Consider the following 16,121-nt stretch of genomic DNA (forward strand, 5'->3'; position numbering starts at 1 on the left):
CGGAAGAACCCGCTCCCTTTCCTTTTTTCTTCGCTAAAGCCAACAACACATCACAGGCCATCCATGGAAGACGGAGCGCCATCAGCACCCTTAAAACGAATGATGGTAGAAGGAAAATTGGAAGGGACGGAGCATGGAAAATGAGAAGACGTTGTTTCTTTTTGTGACCGACGAAAAACAAAAAAGAGATAGACTAAAATGGGAGATGAGGTCCGGGAATGATTCGAATTTTTTGAAAAAAACAACCTCGTCTCAACCTGACCATTTATGACTAACCATTTACTTTTTCTATACATACCATGTTCTAACCGCATCTATTCCAAAAACTCACATTTTGATATATGACCCTTTACCAGTCCGCCGCCAATTCATCAATGTCAAATCACGATCAGTTATTCGAGGTAACTGTCACTTTGGCGCGAAAATTCTAAAGGTATAAAAAACAGGTTATGTGTCATTTTGACGCCGCATACAAGGACACGGTATAATGTCACAAGCAGACAACACAGGGCGGATGTCTAAAATATTGAATATATGGGATTCAATAAACCAAAAAGGAATGAAGTGGACTAGCGAGGCTCTGATGATTTATAGCCCACCCGCCTTCTGTTTTATGATTATTGCTCGGAGGGGAAAGGCAGTCACCGAAAATTGCTTTCTTGTCTTTGGGATACTTCTACTGATTCAAATTTATTTAAGTGCATGTCATCGTAATTGGTCGCTGTTTTAATAACCTTCTTGATGTTATCATTCTCGAACGGAAGGGAAGGAATTTGGCGGTAACATCATAGAAAAAAATCACTAAACTGTAATAAGATTCCAAAAAATGCTGATTGGATGATTTGAAAGAATGAAAAAAGAAATTTGATTAGGTCATCTAGAAAAAAGGTAATAGATGTCGATGATAGGCTTGTCAAATGAAAATGGTCAAACGTTCTTTCTCCGATTACGACAGTTGATAAGAGATGTTACCGGAGACTAAAGCAGCAAAAGATACTTCCAAAATTGTGAAATCAAGAAAGAAAAAACGTTTCAAATGTTTATCAAACTGAAACCAACGGCTCAACCTCTTCCTTCACCATTCTTCTTCTCCACAGGAAGTGATTCATTGCAGATTGAGAGCTTTGAGAACGAAGCACAGAAGAAAAAAACGAAAACGGCAGCACAAAAAAATGGAAAAATGGGAGCAACGGGAAACCAGTGGTAGGGGGGAGCAGAAGTGAGTGATGATCCAATGCATGTCAATTTGTCACCCGGGGCCTCCTAAAGCCAGAGCCTATCTTGAGAAGCAGTACCAGAAGTCTTGCACTTTGTTTGGTAAAACAAAGACCTTCATGCATTTTAGATCTCTAAGAGTTGTAAGAGAAGGGAACGAGATGTCAGACGTATTATTGTCAGCCAAAATTCAGAATGCATGGAATAAACATTAGTCTGTTTTTGTCTCGAAACGGTGGACGTCAGATCAAAACTAAAAAGAAGAAAATGAGGAAAAAAACACAGTAAAAGGTGTGAAAACCGAGGTGCTCATAGGTCACATAAACACACACACACAGTCTCATATGTCGATGAGCACTTGGCGCATTTCTCAAGAACTTGCTGCTTCGGAGGCTCCCTCCCACTATAATTGTCCCGACAGCAACAAATGTGACCGCAAACATGAGCAAATAAATGAAATCCAATCCTTCTACCATCTTCCTCCTCACATCCATTTCACACCTTCGTCTTCAGACCTAAGACTGTATTGAACTTTTTGGTTTTTGAGAGAGATAAGCCTAGAAATATAGTGCTCACTTATATATGAGAATTTATTCGAAAAAATGTGAGTCAAAAAATTAGGATTTTATTTATTCTATTTTTAAGAAGAAAAGTATAAGCTTCACGAGAAAAAAGTTACCCTCCTGATAAGGCAATCATATAACATTTGTCAATATATCAGAGTGAATGACAGAATTGCGACATGCGAGAGATGTGAGAGAAGCACAGAAAGTATGTGGCTACACAGTTTTTATTCAATGTTTTCAGCTAGGTGCTGGTAACTGCTGAATGTTGGAAAAAGCATACCGTTGAAAGAAACTGGTGAGTGTAAACACAAAAAAGTTTTCAGTTTTACTGTGATAAAGTGAACCAAATTCAATCAAGCACCTAGAAGACATAGTTTTACAAAATGCTTGCATTGAGCCGACCATCCACAAGAAACAGTTCAATGAAATTGTTTCGAAATTTCTGAAATGAAAAATCTTGAAATCAAAGCTATTTTCATTAGAGTAGAAAACTGATAAACTTAATTAATGATGTACTTTCTTACTTTTGAAACGAGAAAAAATCCATAAAATTATTTCCAATTTGTTTAAAGGAAGTAATCATACTTAGGTGGAAGATGCTAGAGGGTAAAACTTGAAAGTGAGACTCGTAAAAACGCGTATGATGAATATATCAAGATAACTGTCTAAAGTTTTAACATTTTAAATTCAATTTTCGCATTAATAAGTTTCAAAATTTTTGAGTTACAAGGTCGTAAAACAATTTGATAAGCGATAGAAGCAGCACACTACCGGTCTAAGCTATTGGTGAATTTCAACTTTATTTTCAGTTCTTTCTTAATTTTTTGAACAATGATTATTTAGTCCGCAAACACCGTCGCAAAACGTAATCGTTGTTATAACTATTGACATAACTTTCAGATCGAAAACTGTGAATTACTACAAAATCAACCAAATAACACTAATTCAAAATTGAACCACAAATTCGCAATCGAAATTGTTAACTACAAGACATATGTGAAAAAGGTGCCATGAGGCGTATTGCATGGTATACATGGTTCTGCTGTTGAAAATCGGGGGCGAGTCTGACGGCCAGTAATACTTAATGCAAATACCGCCATGAGGATGAATGTGTAGAATCACAGATGATAGAAAAGCGACCGACGGAGTAGGGAAAGAGGCGAAGATTCTTTCTGGTAAGAAGGATGAGCGAAGACGGAACGGTTTTTTGTCTACGATTTGAACAACAAAGAAAAAAACCAGAAAAAATGTGAAAGAAAAACAAAACAAATTAGTTTTCACAAGAAAAAGAGAAAGAACATCCGAAATTTTTGAAAAATTTAAAACGAATTGAAAAAGAACTAAGAGCCATATGGAATCAATTGAGTGGGACGGAAGAAATTACACAGAAGCAATTAGGAGGGAGGCAGAAAAAACCGAGACGTTTGGTTTAGCTTGTGGGCACTAACACTAGAAACTATGAATAAATAAACTGAACCAGACATACCTTCTTCTAGAAACAGTTTGCCTCGTTCGTCTCCTGGATACCGTACAATAATAACGATTTGGCATTGTTTTAAGAAGACACGGTTGTTTGAATGTGTCAGTCAAATAAGTCAATCACGAAACACATACAAGTGGTTGAAAGTGATGATCGTTGAAAATGAATAGAGACGTTGGGGGTAAAAAGAGGTGGATAGATATCTATTGTTGAATTCGATGATGCGACTATGTTTGGTTCTCTACTTCACCTCTTGATTCTACATTATCTATTTCCTCCTCACCACCTACCTCCTTCTGTTCATTCGTCTATAGTTCATTACGAAAAAGAAAGAAAGAAAATTGACTGAAGAGCGTGGTATTGGCAACTATTAAGACTGTGACGGATGCTTTGTTTCTTTTCTTTTTTTTGTTGGAATTTCTTCGAATGTAAGAACTATTGTTTTTTTTTTCGCTTGCTTATTGTACTCGACGTTTTTTCACTATTAGAGTTTTTTTCTGATAATGTTGAATTAATTAAAACTGATTCTCTCAGAAACTTATTCTGAAAATTATAAATCTAAAGAAAATTATACGGAAAAAAGGAAATTCAATTTGACTAAGCATCATAAAAATTGTTTTCAAGCCAAACAACGCTACATCACTACACTAACGCCCCTCAACTTTTCTTATCACCTTTTTTTATTGACATTGAAATTGAGTGCTTGGAACGGCGATCTACTCTACTCATTGACAAAAAGAAAAGAGTAATGAGATTAAAAGAAAAGAGACAAACAAAAAATAATATAGAGAAAGAAAATGAAAAAAGAATCTCGAGCCTATTTTCAATTTCAACATATAGTCCAAGCCATATGGTGGAGGAATGCAAGTGGCAAACAGAATCGGAATAAATGGTTGAGGAGGTGGTCGAAGAAAGGATCATTTATATTCTAAACGTCATTAAGAGAGGACAAGTAGAATGAGCGTATGTTGCTTAAAGAACGCTCCGCTGGGAGCTGGAAAGGGGGTCATGGAAATGCTATGGAAGCCATCATGGTTTCGGTTTTGTTTCTTGACGAGCGAAACAACAATTGTTGAAATCAAGTGTTGAACATACTTTTTCTCATTGACGGCCTCTTAATTCAGCGAGACGTTGAGGCGAAAACGAAAAACGACCTTCAACAATCAGATGCAAAACCATGAATCGGAAGGGGGAGGGCGCGGCGCCATTGCGCAACGAAAACAACGGAGAAGACGGTCCGATGCCATTCATCCAGCCGCGCACGTTTTCCCCTCATTCTACCCATTCCATCTGAATTTCTACCGATGCAGTAAAAGATATTGTATTCGATGTGTTGTTTGTTTGTTATTCAGTATAGTAACGCTGACCGTCTCAAATGTAAGATGAGGCAAAAGGGAAAAGACGTGGTGTAATGATCATGAATGACTTATACAACACGTTTTTTCTCACTGTAGGTTAGGGTTTGGTTGATCTGTTTCTCTATGGGTCTGTTTTACATTCAACTTTTGTTTTCTTAGATTTTTTAAAATATCCAGTTTCATTTTTTAATCCTAGGTAGAAATCGTCTCAAAATTCTTACAACAGAATAAAACAAAAAAGAAAAAATGTCTGAGCCTTCAAGAGAAAAAACTGAGAAATGATTGACAAGAAGCACTAATGGGCTTTGGAGTTCGGTTAGTTCTTCATCTCACCTTTTGCCATCAAACAATTCATTGTTTAAAAGATGTAATAAGCGCGGCTCCGGAGATGCTCGTCATGTGTAAGAAATCAGTTGAGGAGTGCTCCCCAAGTTCTGACAGCTTTTTGAAAAGTTCAATTCTCGTTGTCATCGGAACCCCTTTGGAAAATGAGATGATGGGTCCAGACCACCCCGCAACAAAACGTTTTGGTTCATTAGGCATTTGATGGTAAGAGGGCAACTAGTTTGTCATTAGTCATCTCGGATACAGAAAGCAGTTTATAAATTGAGTTGTGATCCTAATGTACTACTATTCGTTACACAAGCTCAAACACACAAAGCGGGACCAATGTACAGCCTCTTTCTTCTCTAGATCTCGTTCCAAACTCACGTTGAATGGGATGGAAAAAGGTGCAAAAAACGAGCAGATTGATGAATGGTCGGGACCGAAGAGAGTGGACTTTTCTTTTCGTCCCGAAGAAAAAGATGCACAAACTGATGTAGAGCCACAAAAATAACATTCGATTGGGATAGGAAAAGAATGAGGTGTCAGATAAATCTTCCGAATGATAAATTGATTTAGAGGATAGGGCATCTTTCAAAATGTGCCGGTTCAAAACAGAAGTTGTGTTTTTGAAAACCACACGGAATATAATTCGAAAATTTTGGTGAATACAGTATACCTTAGATTATCTTATAAAAGTTTTAAAACCTGATAAAGCTAGAATCCCTCGTTTTGCAGATCTTCATCTGCATCCATAACAGTGTCCTCGCATCTTTTTATTTTTCGTTCTTTTAAACTTGAGCGCTTCCTATGACGTTTCTAATCCAGAACGAGTGCCGCCAACAAAAGACTCAGTTTGGTGTATTGTTTCCTAAATTAGAGCCACCACCACTATGCTGCACGCACACGAGCGAAACAACACAGAAAAGAAACTCAATTTGGATTGATTACCATCCGTTTGGAAGGAAGGTCATTATTCGATTAATGTTGCCCCCTATCCTTCTCCTCCTTCCTTTGCAATGTTTCCATTTTGTACAAGGCGACGAGCTGGCGAGTACGGAAACGGACTCTCAGTGGACAATAGGGACCGAAATTGGTAGGGAGCACACATACACACTGACCGGAATAGATTGAAAAAGAAGAAGCGGTTTGTGGGGAACTGATCGAATGTAAAGAATCGGAGGGACCGTTCAGTTTGGTGGTGTGGGCTCGTTGCGGGCCTGGGCACCCCTACCAACAATTATATGTAATTGTTATATACACCGGGACCTAGCAATCCATTCGTCGCCGCCGCACTCCACGACACGTGAAAAATGTGCTTTTTCTCTTCTTTTTCCTCTTTGAGCCGACATTATTTCTCCTCCTATCCCCTATTCTTCGTTCTACCCACAACAGGATAGGTAGAAGCTCATGACGGGCCTGAATCTCTTTTCGATTATTGCCGCAACTCCAAGCACTTTCGTGCGCGAAATAATGATGAATGGCTTCCGAATTGTTTACATCTCAATTTCATTGGTTTCTGGCAGGAAAAGAAAATGGAAAAGAAAGAACAAAATGAAGAAGAGTAAGTGGTACAGAATCAGAATAAACAATTTGACTGCCGGAGAAAAGCTATTTCAAATCGAAGCAAAGACTGAGAGCAAAAAAAACATTTGAAATTTGTTCTTGAAATCAAAAGAACTTGAGTTAGTACCAGAAGAATAGTTTAAGAGCAAAAAATTTTTCTTCAATTAGTGAGTCATGCATCAACTCAACTGTTTCTCCCAACTGAAACGCTAAACCCCTGACGGCTTACCTATAAGACATCTGAGCCACTGGTATTCCATCATTTGTGAAAAACTGCTGTTGCTGCTGTGGTTGGAACTGCTGTGACGATGCCATATGGAACGGTAACAAGTGTTGTGGTACTGCCTGAAAACATGAGTTGCGAAATTTTGAAACAACTTTCAAATTTTTAAAAATTTCAGAAACTTGCAAGAAAATCATGCAAAAATAGTAGTAATAAGCGAATTATAAAATGAAAAGGTATATTTTCGCAACTCTAACCTTCTATTGTTCCATATGGAAAAAATCAAAGTCTCAGTTTCCAAAAATAAATCAATATTTGTCCAGTTTGCCCAAATTTAATATCTGTTCTCTTCTTTCCCGTTTTTGTCAAACACAATCTACTCTCGGAAACATAGAAAATTGCATAGTTATATGTTTCTGTATACGCAAAACCTATGAAAAAGGCACTTTATGGTTTGCCCATGATGCTTCTACTATCCTATTCTCTTCGTAGCTTTTTCTGAATAGTGGATTCGAAAGATGATCGTAAAAATTAACGATCCATGTTCAACTGTATCAATGGGTTCTTGAGAAAGGGAACATCCAGAAGCCACCACGTCTCGAACGATGACCCTCATCAATTCAGATGATGATACAGCGCCATCTGTCAACCGTCTGTCCCTGGAGACGTCGGCGGATGCCACAAAAAGGGATCTTCTCACAAAAAGATGAGGAAGAGATGACTGTAGGCACAATTGGTGTCTTAATAGCCATACCACTTGAAGGGGGTCGAGGCCCATTGAACAGCTCATTTACATGAAAGAGCGGCTATGACCCTTCTTCTGAAGCATGAGATACACTTCTCTTCACTCCGCCAAAAATCAGCAAAATGAACCTTACAGGGAGCGAATTGCTAGAAAATTTCGTACGGGGGGTCAAGTTGAGAAAATCAGAAAAATACATGGCTATTAAAATGAAAGAATAGTGAAGTTCATGAAAAACTGAATAAATTTTATTCGAAGAGTAACGGAACAAGAACAGAAGTATGTGGGCCTCTACAGTTGCATTTAAAACTTCGGATATTGTAGGAAAACATTTCTTTATAACTGTAGAAAAAAGTTGTATTAAACTATTACAGTACTTGTTGTACTAAAGATGAAAAAATCTAAACGCCTGGTTTTTCAAAATAATTGCATACTTTTATACTGTCTAATAAGCCTCAATCATCAATTATCATGAATAGGCGAATCTGGTACTGTCTGAATACTTTTTTTTTTGGAACTCCCTTAAATTTCACTCCTAAGATTTCGATTCTCTATTTCCTATACATGATTAATTGCTCCTAAACCCATTCAAACATTTCGAAAAATTGTGAACACCTCTTTCAAAATTCACCCTACATCTTGTCTAAATGTCGTCGTTTCTAGAAACAACGACATCTGTTGCATAATCGGTTTTTCGGTTGACGTTTTGATTATGTATTCATTTATTCTATTCATGTACTCAGTAGCCTTTGCTACTGAGATATAATGGAATACTGTTTGATGCAACAATGCCTGTCCGACAATTTTCTCGTTTTTCAATTCTTTGTACACGCATTCTTTTTCGTTTTTTGAAAAATAATATTCAAAAAAAAAATACAAAAATAGTACTGTTTTTTTGTTGTCACCGTCACATGAAGACGTTGTGTCATCGCACGAATAGATGAAGAAAGACAGGAGGACTTTATGTTACTTGTTAGTCATGAGGCAAAAAGTGTGACACAAATGGGAATGAAGAGGTCTAGAAGTGAAAAGAAAGAGAACAACATTTGGTAGATCGGCTGAGGGAAAGCTTTTATCTGGAACGGTTATGGGGTGCAAAACTGGTGCGTTGAAAACACAAACTGGTGCTAAACAACTGGCAGAGACAAACCACCAAACAAGATTAGGGGACAGAGATGGAGCAGCAAGCTGATTTGATTCATATGGCGGGATGTGTAGAAGTTTCAGAATGGATGTATGAATGGGAAATGTTACCTGGATGGCGCCCTTCTCATCTGGCAGGAAATAGACGGTCATAGTTGTTGGGGAGAAAGTGTGAGAAGTGAGAGAAGGGAATGAAGCTTGATGCTCAACTTGCTCCGAATACTGCTCGGCTCCCGGAATCGTCAGTCTAGGCCGAAAAAATTCATTTCATATACATAAATAAGTACCATCATCGAATTCGATCAAGAGAAGGATTGGAGGGGAAAGGAAGAGTGAAAAAGACACATATACACACCCACCACTGATGGAGCGGTGGTTCTTTTTGCAGTGCAAAAGAACGATGACTTGAAAAGAAAGGACAAGAGGAATGCGAGTAGAAACCCGGGAGAAATGGAAAACGAGAAATGGGAAAAAGAGTTTCGAGTTCAGGGTTGGGTCGCTGACAGCGGTGTTGTCTCTGATGACAGATGGCACTCCCAAAACATAAGTATGCAATTTATTCAAGAAAAAACCAGAAATTTCGGAAAGTGAAATCAGTGGAGCAATCATGTGTGAATAATTGTAAAAGGTTGACTATCATCCTAAAGTTGAATTTATAGGAAGCGGTCTATTGGAATCGGAAGAATATTCGTTTTTGGTATACCTGGTTTTGAAGAATGATAAGTAATAGTGACACAGGAGGATAGCAATTATTCCCATTAGGATTACTGTAGCTGAATTTTTCTGAGCACGTAATAACGAATAATTTTTGAGAAAATTGAAATTCTAATCAAAGACAAAGAGAATGAAAGAAAAAAATAAATTAATTTCAGTTCTTGCTCAATTTAATGTGATTTGATGTGATCCTCCTTTTGCCCCACCAGTCACCATCACCAAATAAGACAAAAATGAGGGAATTGCGAAATTTTTCCAATTTCCGAGACGCTTCTGTCAGCTTTTTTGATGAATAGGGAAGACGACCTTCCTAGGGAGCTGCAAAATAGAAGAAGTGGGGTGTCCTCTCCCAAAAAAACCTAATTTTGTGGTTGCACACCATCCGGGATAAACCCAAAAATGGAATGAAACAAGAGAGTCGAAAGATAGGGCGCCGCGAAAAAATGTCTGGTCGAATGGGAAACAAGGAAGATCAGTAGCCCAATGAGAGCGACGACTATGTCTCTGACTCCCACTAATTGCTTCTTTGCGTCTAGAAGACATTGGAAGGAAGGGGGAACGAGAAGGGTTCGTGATCTTTCTCAAAAGGACAGCTTGGGGGAGCCGGGAGCTCCAAGCTGGGACTCTCGGTGGGCGTCCGGCGGAGCGGCTCCTTCTATATGCATGGTACCATATGCACAATTCGAGTTTTATGTCCATTTGAGAGGACAAGTCACAGAAGATACTCATAAATTTCTTAACAATCGCATGTCGAGAATATTGGATGAGCATTGTTGGCGGTGCACAGAGGATAGGCTTGTCTTGGTTTCAAGGAGCATCATCGGCACTCGTTAAAACTGAAAGACTGCTCCTTTTGGGTTCTTTTTTCTCTTTTCCCGCCTTTTTTCCAATTTTCCAGTTTCAGCCTCTGCTTTTTCCTGAATTCTCGATCCTTTGACGTTATTTAGTTCAATTCTTTTGTCTTTATTCGAAAAAAAAATAGGCGGGACCTCAATTCAGAAGGAAAAGGGTAGGAAAGCTCTAGGAAAGGGGTACAATTTATGAGGTTGTATAATCGCAGTAGCGGATGAAAAATTGCTTGCAAAGGTTGGAAAGTATTAGTATGATCGATAAACAGAAATAAATAATTGTGCAAGGGTTGAATAAAAAGGAGAGGAAAAGCTAGAAAAAAGAAGAAGAAGAAGGCAGAAGAAAGAAACGAACAGCCTGACAGCACTTTCGATTGGAGAAACGTTCTCCAAGAGCGAGCGCGCCGCCGAAAATTTGAGCAACGGATTAGATCGTTTATTAGCTGATTTGTACGGTCACGATGTTTTGGACAAACGAGCAAGTTGTTGCCAAACAGTTTATCACTGAATGGCTGTTGAAAACGGGCCATACATGGAAATTCGAACAAGAAGATTACACGATGTTTGGTTGGTTGCTATACTGGCGGTCTTCAAAGAGGTTGTGTTTGCTAATATAAGAAGTAGGGAACAATTGAGTACTGACCATCGTCCAACATGTATCACAAGACTAAACTTCTATAGAGTGAAACTATTAAATTGATGAAAGATAAAATCAAAACTACCTGGAATCGAAAGTATGATCACAATCGACCGACCATTTCACTTTTCCCGAAATTTCAAAGGAACAATCGGTTTTTGACCGTGCTACTCATAAAATCAAACGAGGACAATGAAATGCATAATAGGGAACCCGATTCATATACGGTACGTGAATGGTATTAGTGATTTGTATCTACATAGAGGTTTCGGAAAAATGTGACAGACAGGCATGAACGAATGAATTTTACTGGAAACATTCATGTTGAGAATTGCCGATGGAGAGTGAAACGAGGAACGAAATTCCATTTTTCATTTTATTTTTGTTCGAAAAAGAGAGAATACCAATAAGTCAAGAAATGAGAGGTCATGGAGTGTAGGTCTCTAGAGAATTCAAAATTGCAGGAGCTCTGTCTAATTATACACTGTGTTCTGCAGGAAAATAATGAATGTTCTAAATAAATAGACAGAAAAATGATGAAATCGAAAAGGTGAACAGACTAGTTAGTGAAAGTTCCGGTCATTTTTTTCTACAAATAAAACAGTTGCATTGTACAAAATTTAAAAGAAAAACTTCCCATGAGAAATTTTCTAAATTGGAATGACTAACCACTAACACTGAAACAGAAGATTGAAATGGAGGGAGAAATACAGTTTGTGTTGTCTGAATGCTACGTATGTGGACAGAACAACGTTTTAAGGGAGAGTTAGATAGAAAAGCAAAACATAGTTTTTGTCGTAATAGTGTTAAGCAAGTTCTGAGACTCTGTATGACAAGATTGTGCAATTGGATAGAAGTATGATTTATTTAAACAAAAAAGTAAAAAAAAGCAAAAACATAAAGTTTTCGTTTACAACACGTTTTTAACTTTATCTGAGTCATTGTTAGTTTTGAACAGAAACATCAAGTACATGAGACAAATTTAATCGAGCCTTCGCTAAAAAAAAAAAAAACTGCGTACAAAATTACTGAATTTCTAGACATTTCTTCTTTCGAAATAAGAAATCGAAACATTTAAAGAAATTTTAATTTTTGGAGTGCATGTGCCGACCACCTGTCAAAGTACACATGTCCTGTCTACTTTCTATTGAGCAACTTTTTTTGTTTAATAACAAAAATGAATCACTCACTTCTTTACTGTCAGTGCGGGAACAATTTTTCAGATCTTCTTTTTCTCTTATGATATCGTTGAGTCATTTGTTGAAAAATGGAAAAATTGAAAATAGGATTCAGGGACTAGTGATTGCAAGGAAACGGACAAAACCACGGAGTTTGGTGGGTAACTCTGGGTGATAGAGATAAATGGATCGCAGTCGAATAATTGGAGATTTTTAGATGAGTTACGCGTTTGTCGTTATAGTTTGTTTCTATATGTCCTGCTGCTAGAATTTCTCTAATGTATTTTAGAGATGTTGGTGTTTGCGTGGTAAGTTGTTAAATAAATTACTAAAAAGATGGAAAAATCACGGGTGACTTTGAATGGTGTTTTGGTTGACACTAATTGATGGCATACCACACATGGAAGGATGCTAGAACACTGAAAACTGCTATTTATTTGCTGAACAGAGATAAAATAAGTCTATCGGGAATATTTAACAATCAGAGTTTTCTATTAAAATATTGTGATCACGTTTACTGTCATTCAGATTGCCCAAAAATTCAAATCTTCGTTCATCTGCTTCTGTATTCTCAAACCCAGAATAATCCTTTCTCTGTTAAATAAGTCGTTAATTATGAGCATCCAAACACCCACTTGAAATATCTCAATCACTTCTCGGGGTGTCTATTTTCCGCCGCTCTGACCAGATCTGCCCTTTGTCCAATAGTTTTGCCACAAATAACCGGTCTATTTTCTTTGCTCTTTCCCACTGTCCCGATCTTCAGTTTTTTGTTTCATTTCTCTATATCTCATAGTTTAGCGCTGTTATTTTGGGTAGACAACTTATGAGTTTGTTTCAAAAACAGACATAATATTCACACTATGCACTTCAACATGTAACACCGTCTCAACCAAGTGCACATCTCTGACCACCACTTCTCCTCTTAATTCACGCCTCTATCCGAACAGTTTTCTGTTGTGACGACGCGTGAGCCCCCCTGTTCTCGCACCTTTCGAGTACTTTCGTCAACATGGACAGATTCGGGATGAGTTTATGGAGAGGAGCACATTCGAGGCAGGGCGGAGAGCCATTCACTCATTTTCTCTCATCTACCCTCTGTTTGATTGCTTCTTTATTTGGTCATCAGTCTCTAGAACTGAAATTCCTGGGACCATAGGCAAATAAGAGTTGTCAGGTCAGCTGGTGATTGATATTCAAATGTAGATCACGCAGCAGTCCCTCTAATTTACATGAACTAACAATGCTTGTTCACTGTGTCTGTATAAATACCTTGGTTCTGGTGTTCTCCCGCTCTTTCGCCGTTCATTTTCATTCTCCTACAAATCTAACGGACTGCAAGATAACATTAGTTTTTAATTTCCAGGGAATTATGAGATTATGCTACCTCTTTGTAGTTCTCACGGTTATAGTGTCTGCAAGATTTTTTGACGTATGTCCAGGAAGAAGACAATCAATTGGAGGTTTGGTTCTTTAGAAAACTTGAGTTTTTACTTATTCCATACATTTCAGCTTGCCTCGTCGGTTTATGCCCCGCTGGTTCAGAATGTATCAATTCCTATTGTTGTAAGTAATTGTTTTTAGAATAAAATTCTAACAATTAAAAAAAAACATTTTCTAAGGTAAAAACAAAAAATCAAATTCAAATAATCCATTGGATATGGTCGAGGTAGAAGCTGAAGAAACCTCTGAGTATCCTGCCTGTCCAAATGGTGGAAAGTCTATCGGAGAGTGCATTTCCAATTCCTGTCCTTTAGGGTATCATTGTAGTGCTGGATTGTGTTGTGGTAAGGAAAACAATTTTTTGCTTCTTCTTTCAGTGGGGTTTTACAGATTCTGAGACTGTTGGACTCAAAAAATGGTCATTAAAATGTGAGTTTCGTTTGCTCGAAATCCCTTGAACATCCGATTTATGTTACAGCTAGAAAAGAGGAAGAGGTTCCCATGAAGTCATCTCCAATTAGTCTTATCACAGTTGCTCCAGATGAGAGTTCTGAAAACGAGGCAAAGAAGAAAATGAAGGAAAGTGAGGAAGAAATGGAAGAGCGTAACTCAACGTTTGCTCCGGATGTGAGCGAGAATTGTTGTTTGGAAAAACAAGTTGATATTTATCAGAAGGAAATTGTCGATGAAGAGGACTCAGAGTTAGAAGAAGAGGAGGAGACAACTACACCAATATCAACGACAACCACAACTACTACCACAACAGCTACCACTGAGCCATCGACTACATCTGAATACAAGAGAAAGTTAAAGAGGGTCAAGTAAGTTAAAATTATATTTACATATTACATCTTTTATCTATCTAACATCTCACAGATCGAAACGTCCAAAAACAACCGCTAGAACTACAACTACCAGCACTACCACTGAACCACCAACAACAACTAGCGAAGAAATCACAACCACCACAGAGGAAGAAATTACTGAAATTGACACTCAGACACCCATCGTTGAAGAAGTGACGGAACCTCATTTTGTGTGTCCAGTGGGAGCGCCGATTGGAGGTAAATTCTATATTATCACTTGTCACTCAAATATTCAAATATACAGAATGTATTGCAAACAAGTGCCCGGAAGGTCATGGTTGTGTTGAAGGCCAATGTTGTATTCTGACACCTCAAATTAACTGCACTGACACTTTGGCCGGATGTCTTACACACCTTTGTGACAGAAAAGGATACCGGCAGTTTATGACTAATAACTGTGCAAAAACATGTGCGAGATGTCACTTGGTCAACATTGTTAGTGATCGTTAGGTTCTCGATTCGTACTAAAATCTTTTCTTTCACAGACACCAAGTGAAATCCACGACTGCAGGGATCGTCGTTCCGATTGTGAAGAGTGGGCTGCCGAGGGATTCTGTGAGAGCTCTTTATACACGACTAGACAAAAACTGAAGTTCTGCGGAAAGAGTTGTAAATTATGCTAATGGTACTATGCAACTGACAATTAAATTATTTGTTATGGGAAGAGCAAAGTTATTGCTCGTATTTGTAAATTTCGATGAAATGACATATGTTTATTCTTTCAAAATAAAAAGTATCCGTTTTTCGATTTTTTAAAAATGTTTTGGTATGATTTTTTTACTGTAAAATGAAAATATATGGTATTAATCTGGAAATTGGCTAAAATATGTGTGTTTGTTTGAAATCCTCTATAGAAGTGAATGATTGTTTTTTATCAAGAGTCCAATTGCTTTTAGACTAATACTATGTTGTGGTATCAATGACTGCTGTTCAGTTTGTTCAAGAAGGCGTTTCATTTCCCAAAGCGCAATGGTCCTAACAAAATGTGAGGACGAACAAAAGAGGGCATTGGCATGTGCTATGATATAGTAATAGTCAGGTGGTATGTATGAACTAAATGCAAAACATTGCCAACTGACGTTGGGACTAAACTTGTTTTCGTATTTTCAGAACTTTTTGGATCCGAATGCACCACTGTCCATCCTTCGGCCACTTGACAATTTGCAATTCGATTCAAAATGAGTTGTGAAGACGCTGCCAGCATCCAAAAGGATCAATCAGATTGTCTCAAGACAATTTTTTCATGAAATTAATATTTTGCTGTTTTCAAAAGTTGTTCCATGTTTCTCTGAACTATTCGTTTTTTTTCTTCTTGTTCAAACCAACTGCATCATTTTTTCTCACTAATTAATAAAATACTCTCTCAATAAATTTTCAAAAAAAGACAATGGGAGTGGCGAAATTTGATTAATTTCTTTTACTAAAACATAACCTTAACGTCGGTTTAGGGACTATGCAAATGGAAAACAATTTTTCAGTAATGTGGTTCATATTTGTTTTTGACAATTTTACCTCTCCTCATTTGTTGTATTTATTTCCAAAGAAATTTAAAATTCAAAAATTGCTTCAAGTAAAAATGAATTATGGTTTGAAAATTTTTATTATGTTTTTTTGGTTTCTTAAGGAATGCGATTTCAGACAAATTACTCGAACAACATGAGACAAAGACAAACTTGACAAAGGAAGTTAAAACTCGGGATGAAGCCAGCTTTTGAAAATAAAACTTTCAAATAAAGACGAGCGGAGAAAATGACATAGAAGAATTAGAAGACACTTAGTTGAAGTTTAGCAGCAGAATAATAAGGAATAATAGCGAAT

At 37.5% G+C, this 16,121-nt stretch overlaps 1 protein-coding gene across 1 annotated transcript; it reads left to right on the plus strand.

Annotated features, from left to right (window-relative positions):
- Positions 1-13,366: 13,366 nt before the first annotated feature.
- GCK72_023382 (uncharacterized protein) lies at positions 13,367-14,926 on the plus strand (the record flags this gene model as incomplete). The annotated part of the gene is made up of 8 exons (XM_003106598.2): positions 13,367-13,457; positions 13,507-13,560; positions 13,617-13,781; positions 13,828-13,866; positions 13,916-14,258; positions 14,314-14,501; positions 14,548-14,738; positions 14,789-14,926. 8 exons carry the CDS (start codon positions 13,367-13,369, stop codon positions 14,924-14,926), a joined length of 1,209 nt encoding a protein of 402 aa, XP_003106646.2.
- Positions 14,927-16,121: the final 1,195 nt, after the last annotated feature.

Source organism: Caenorhabditis remanei, chromosome X, assembly GCF_010183535.1.
Source record: "Caenorhabditis remanei strain PX506 chromosome X, whole genome shotgun sequence".
Classification (NCBI taxonomy): Eukaryota; Metazoa; Nematoda; class Chromadorea; order Rhabditida; family Rhabditidae; genus Caenorhabditis; species Caenorhabditis remanei.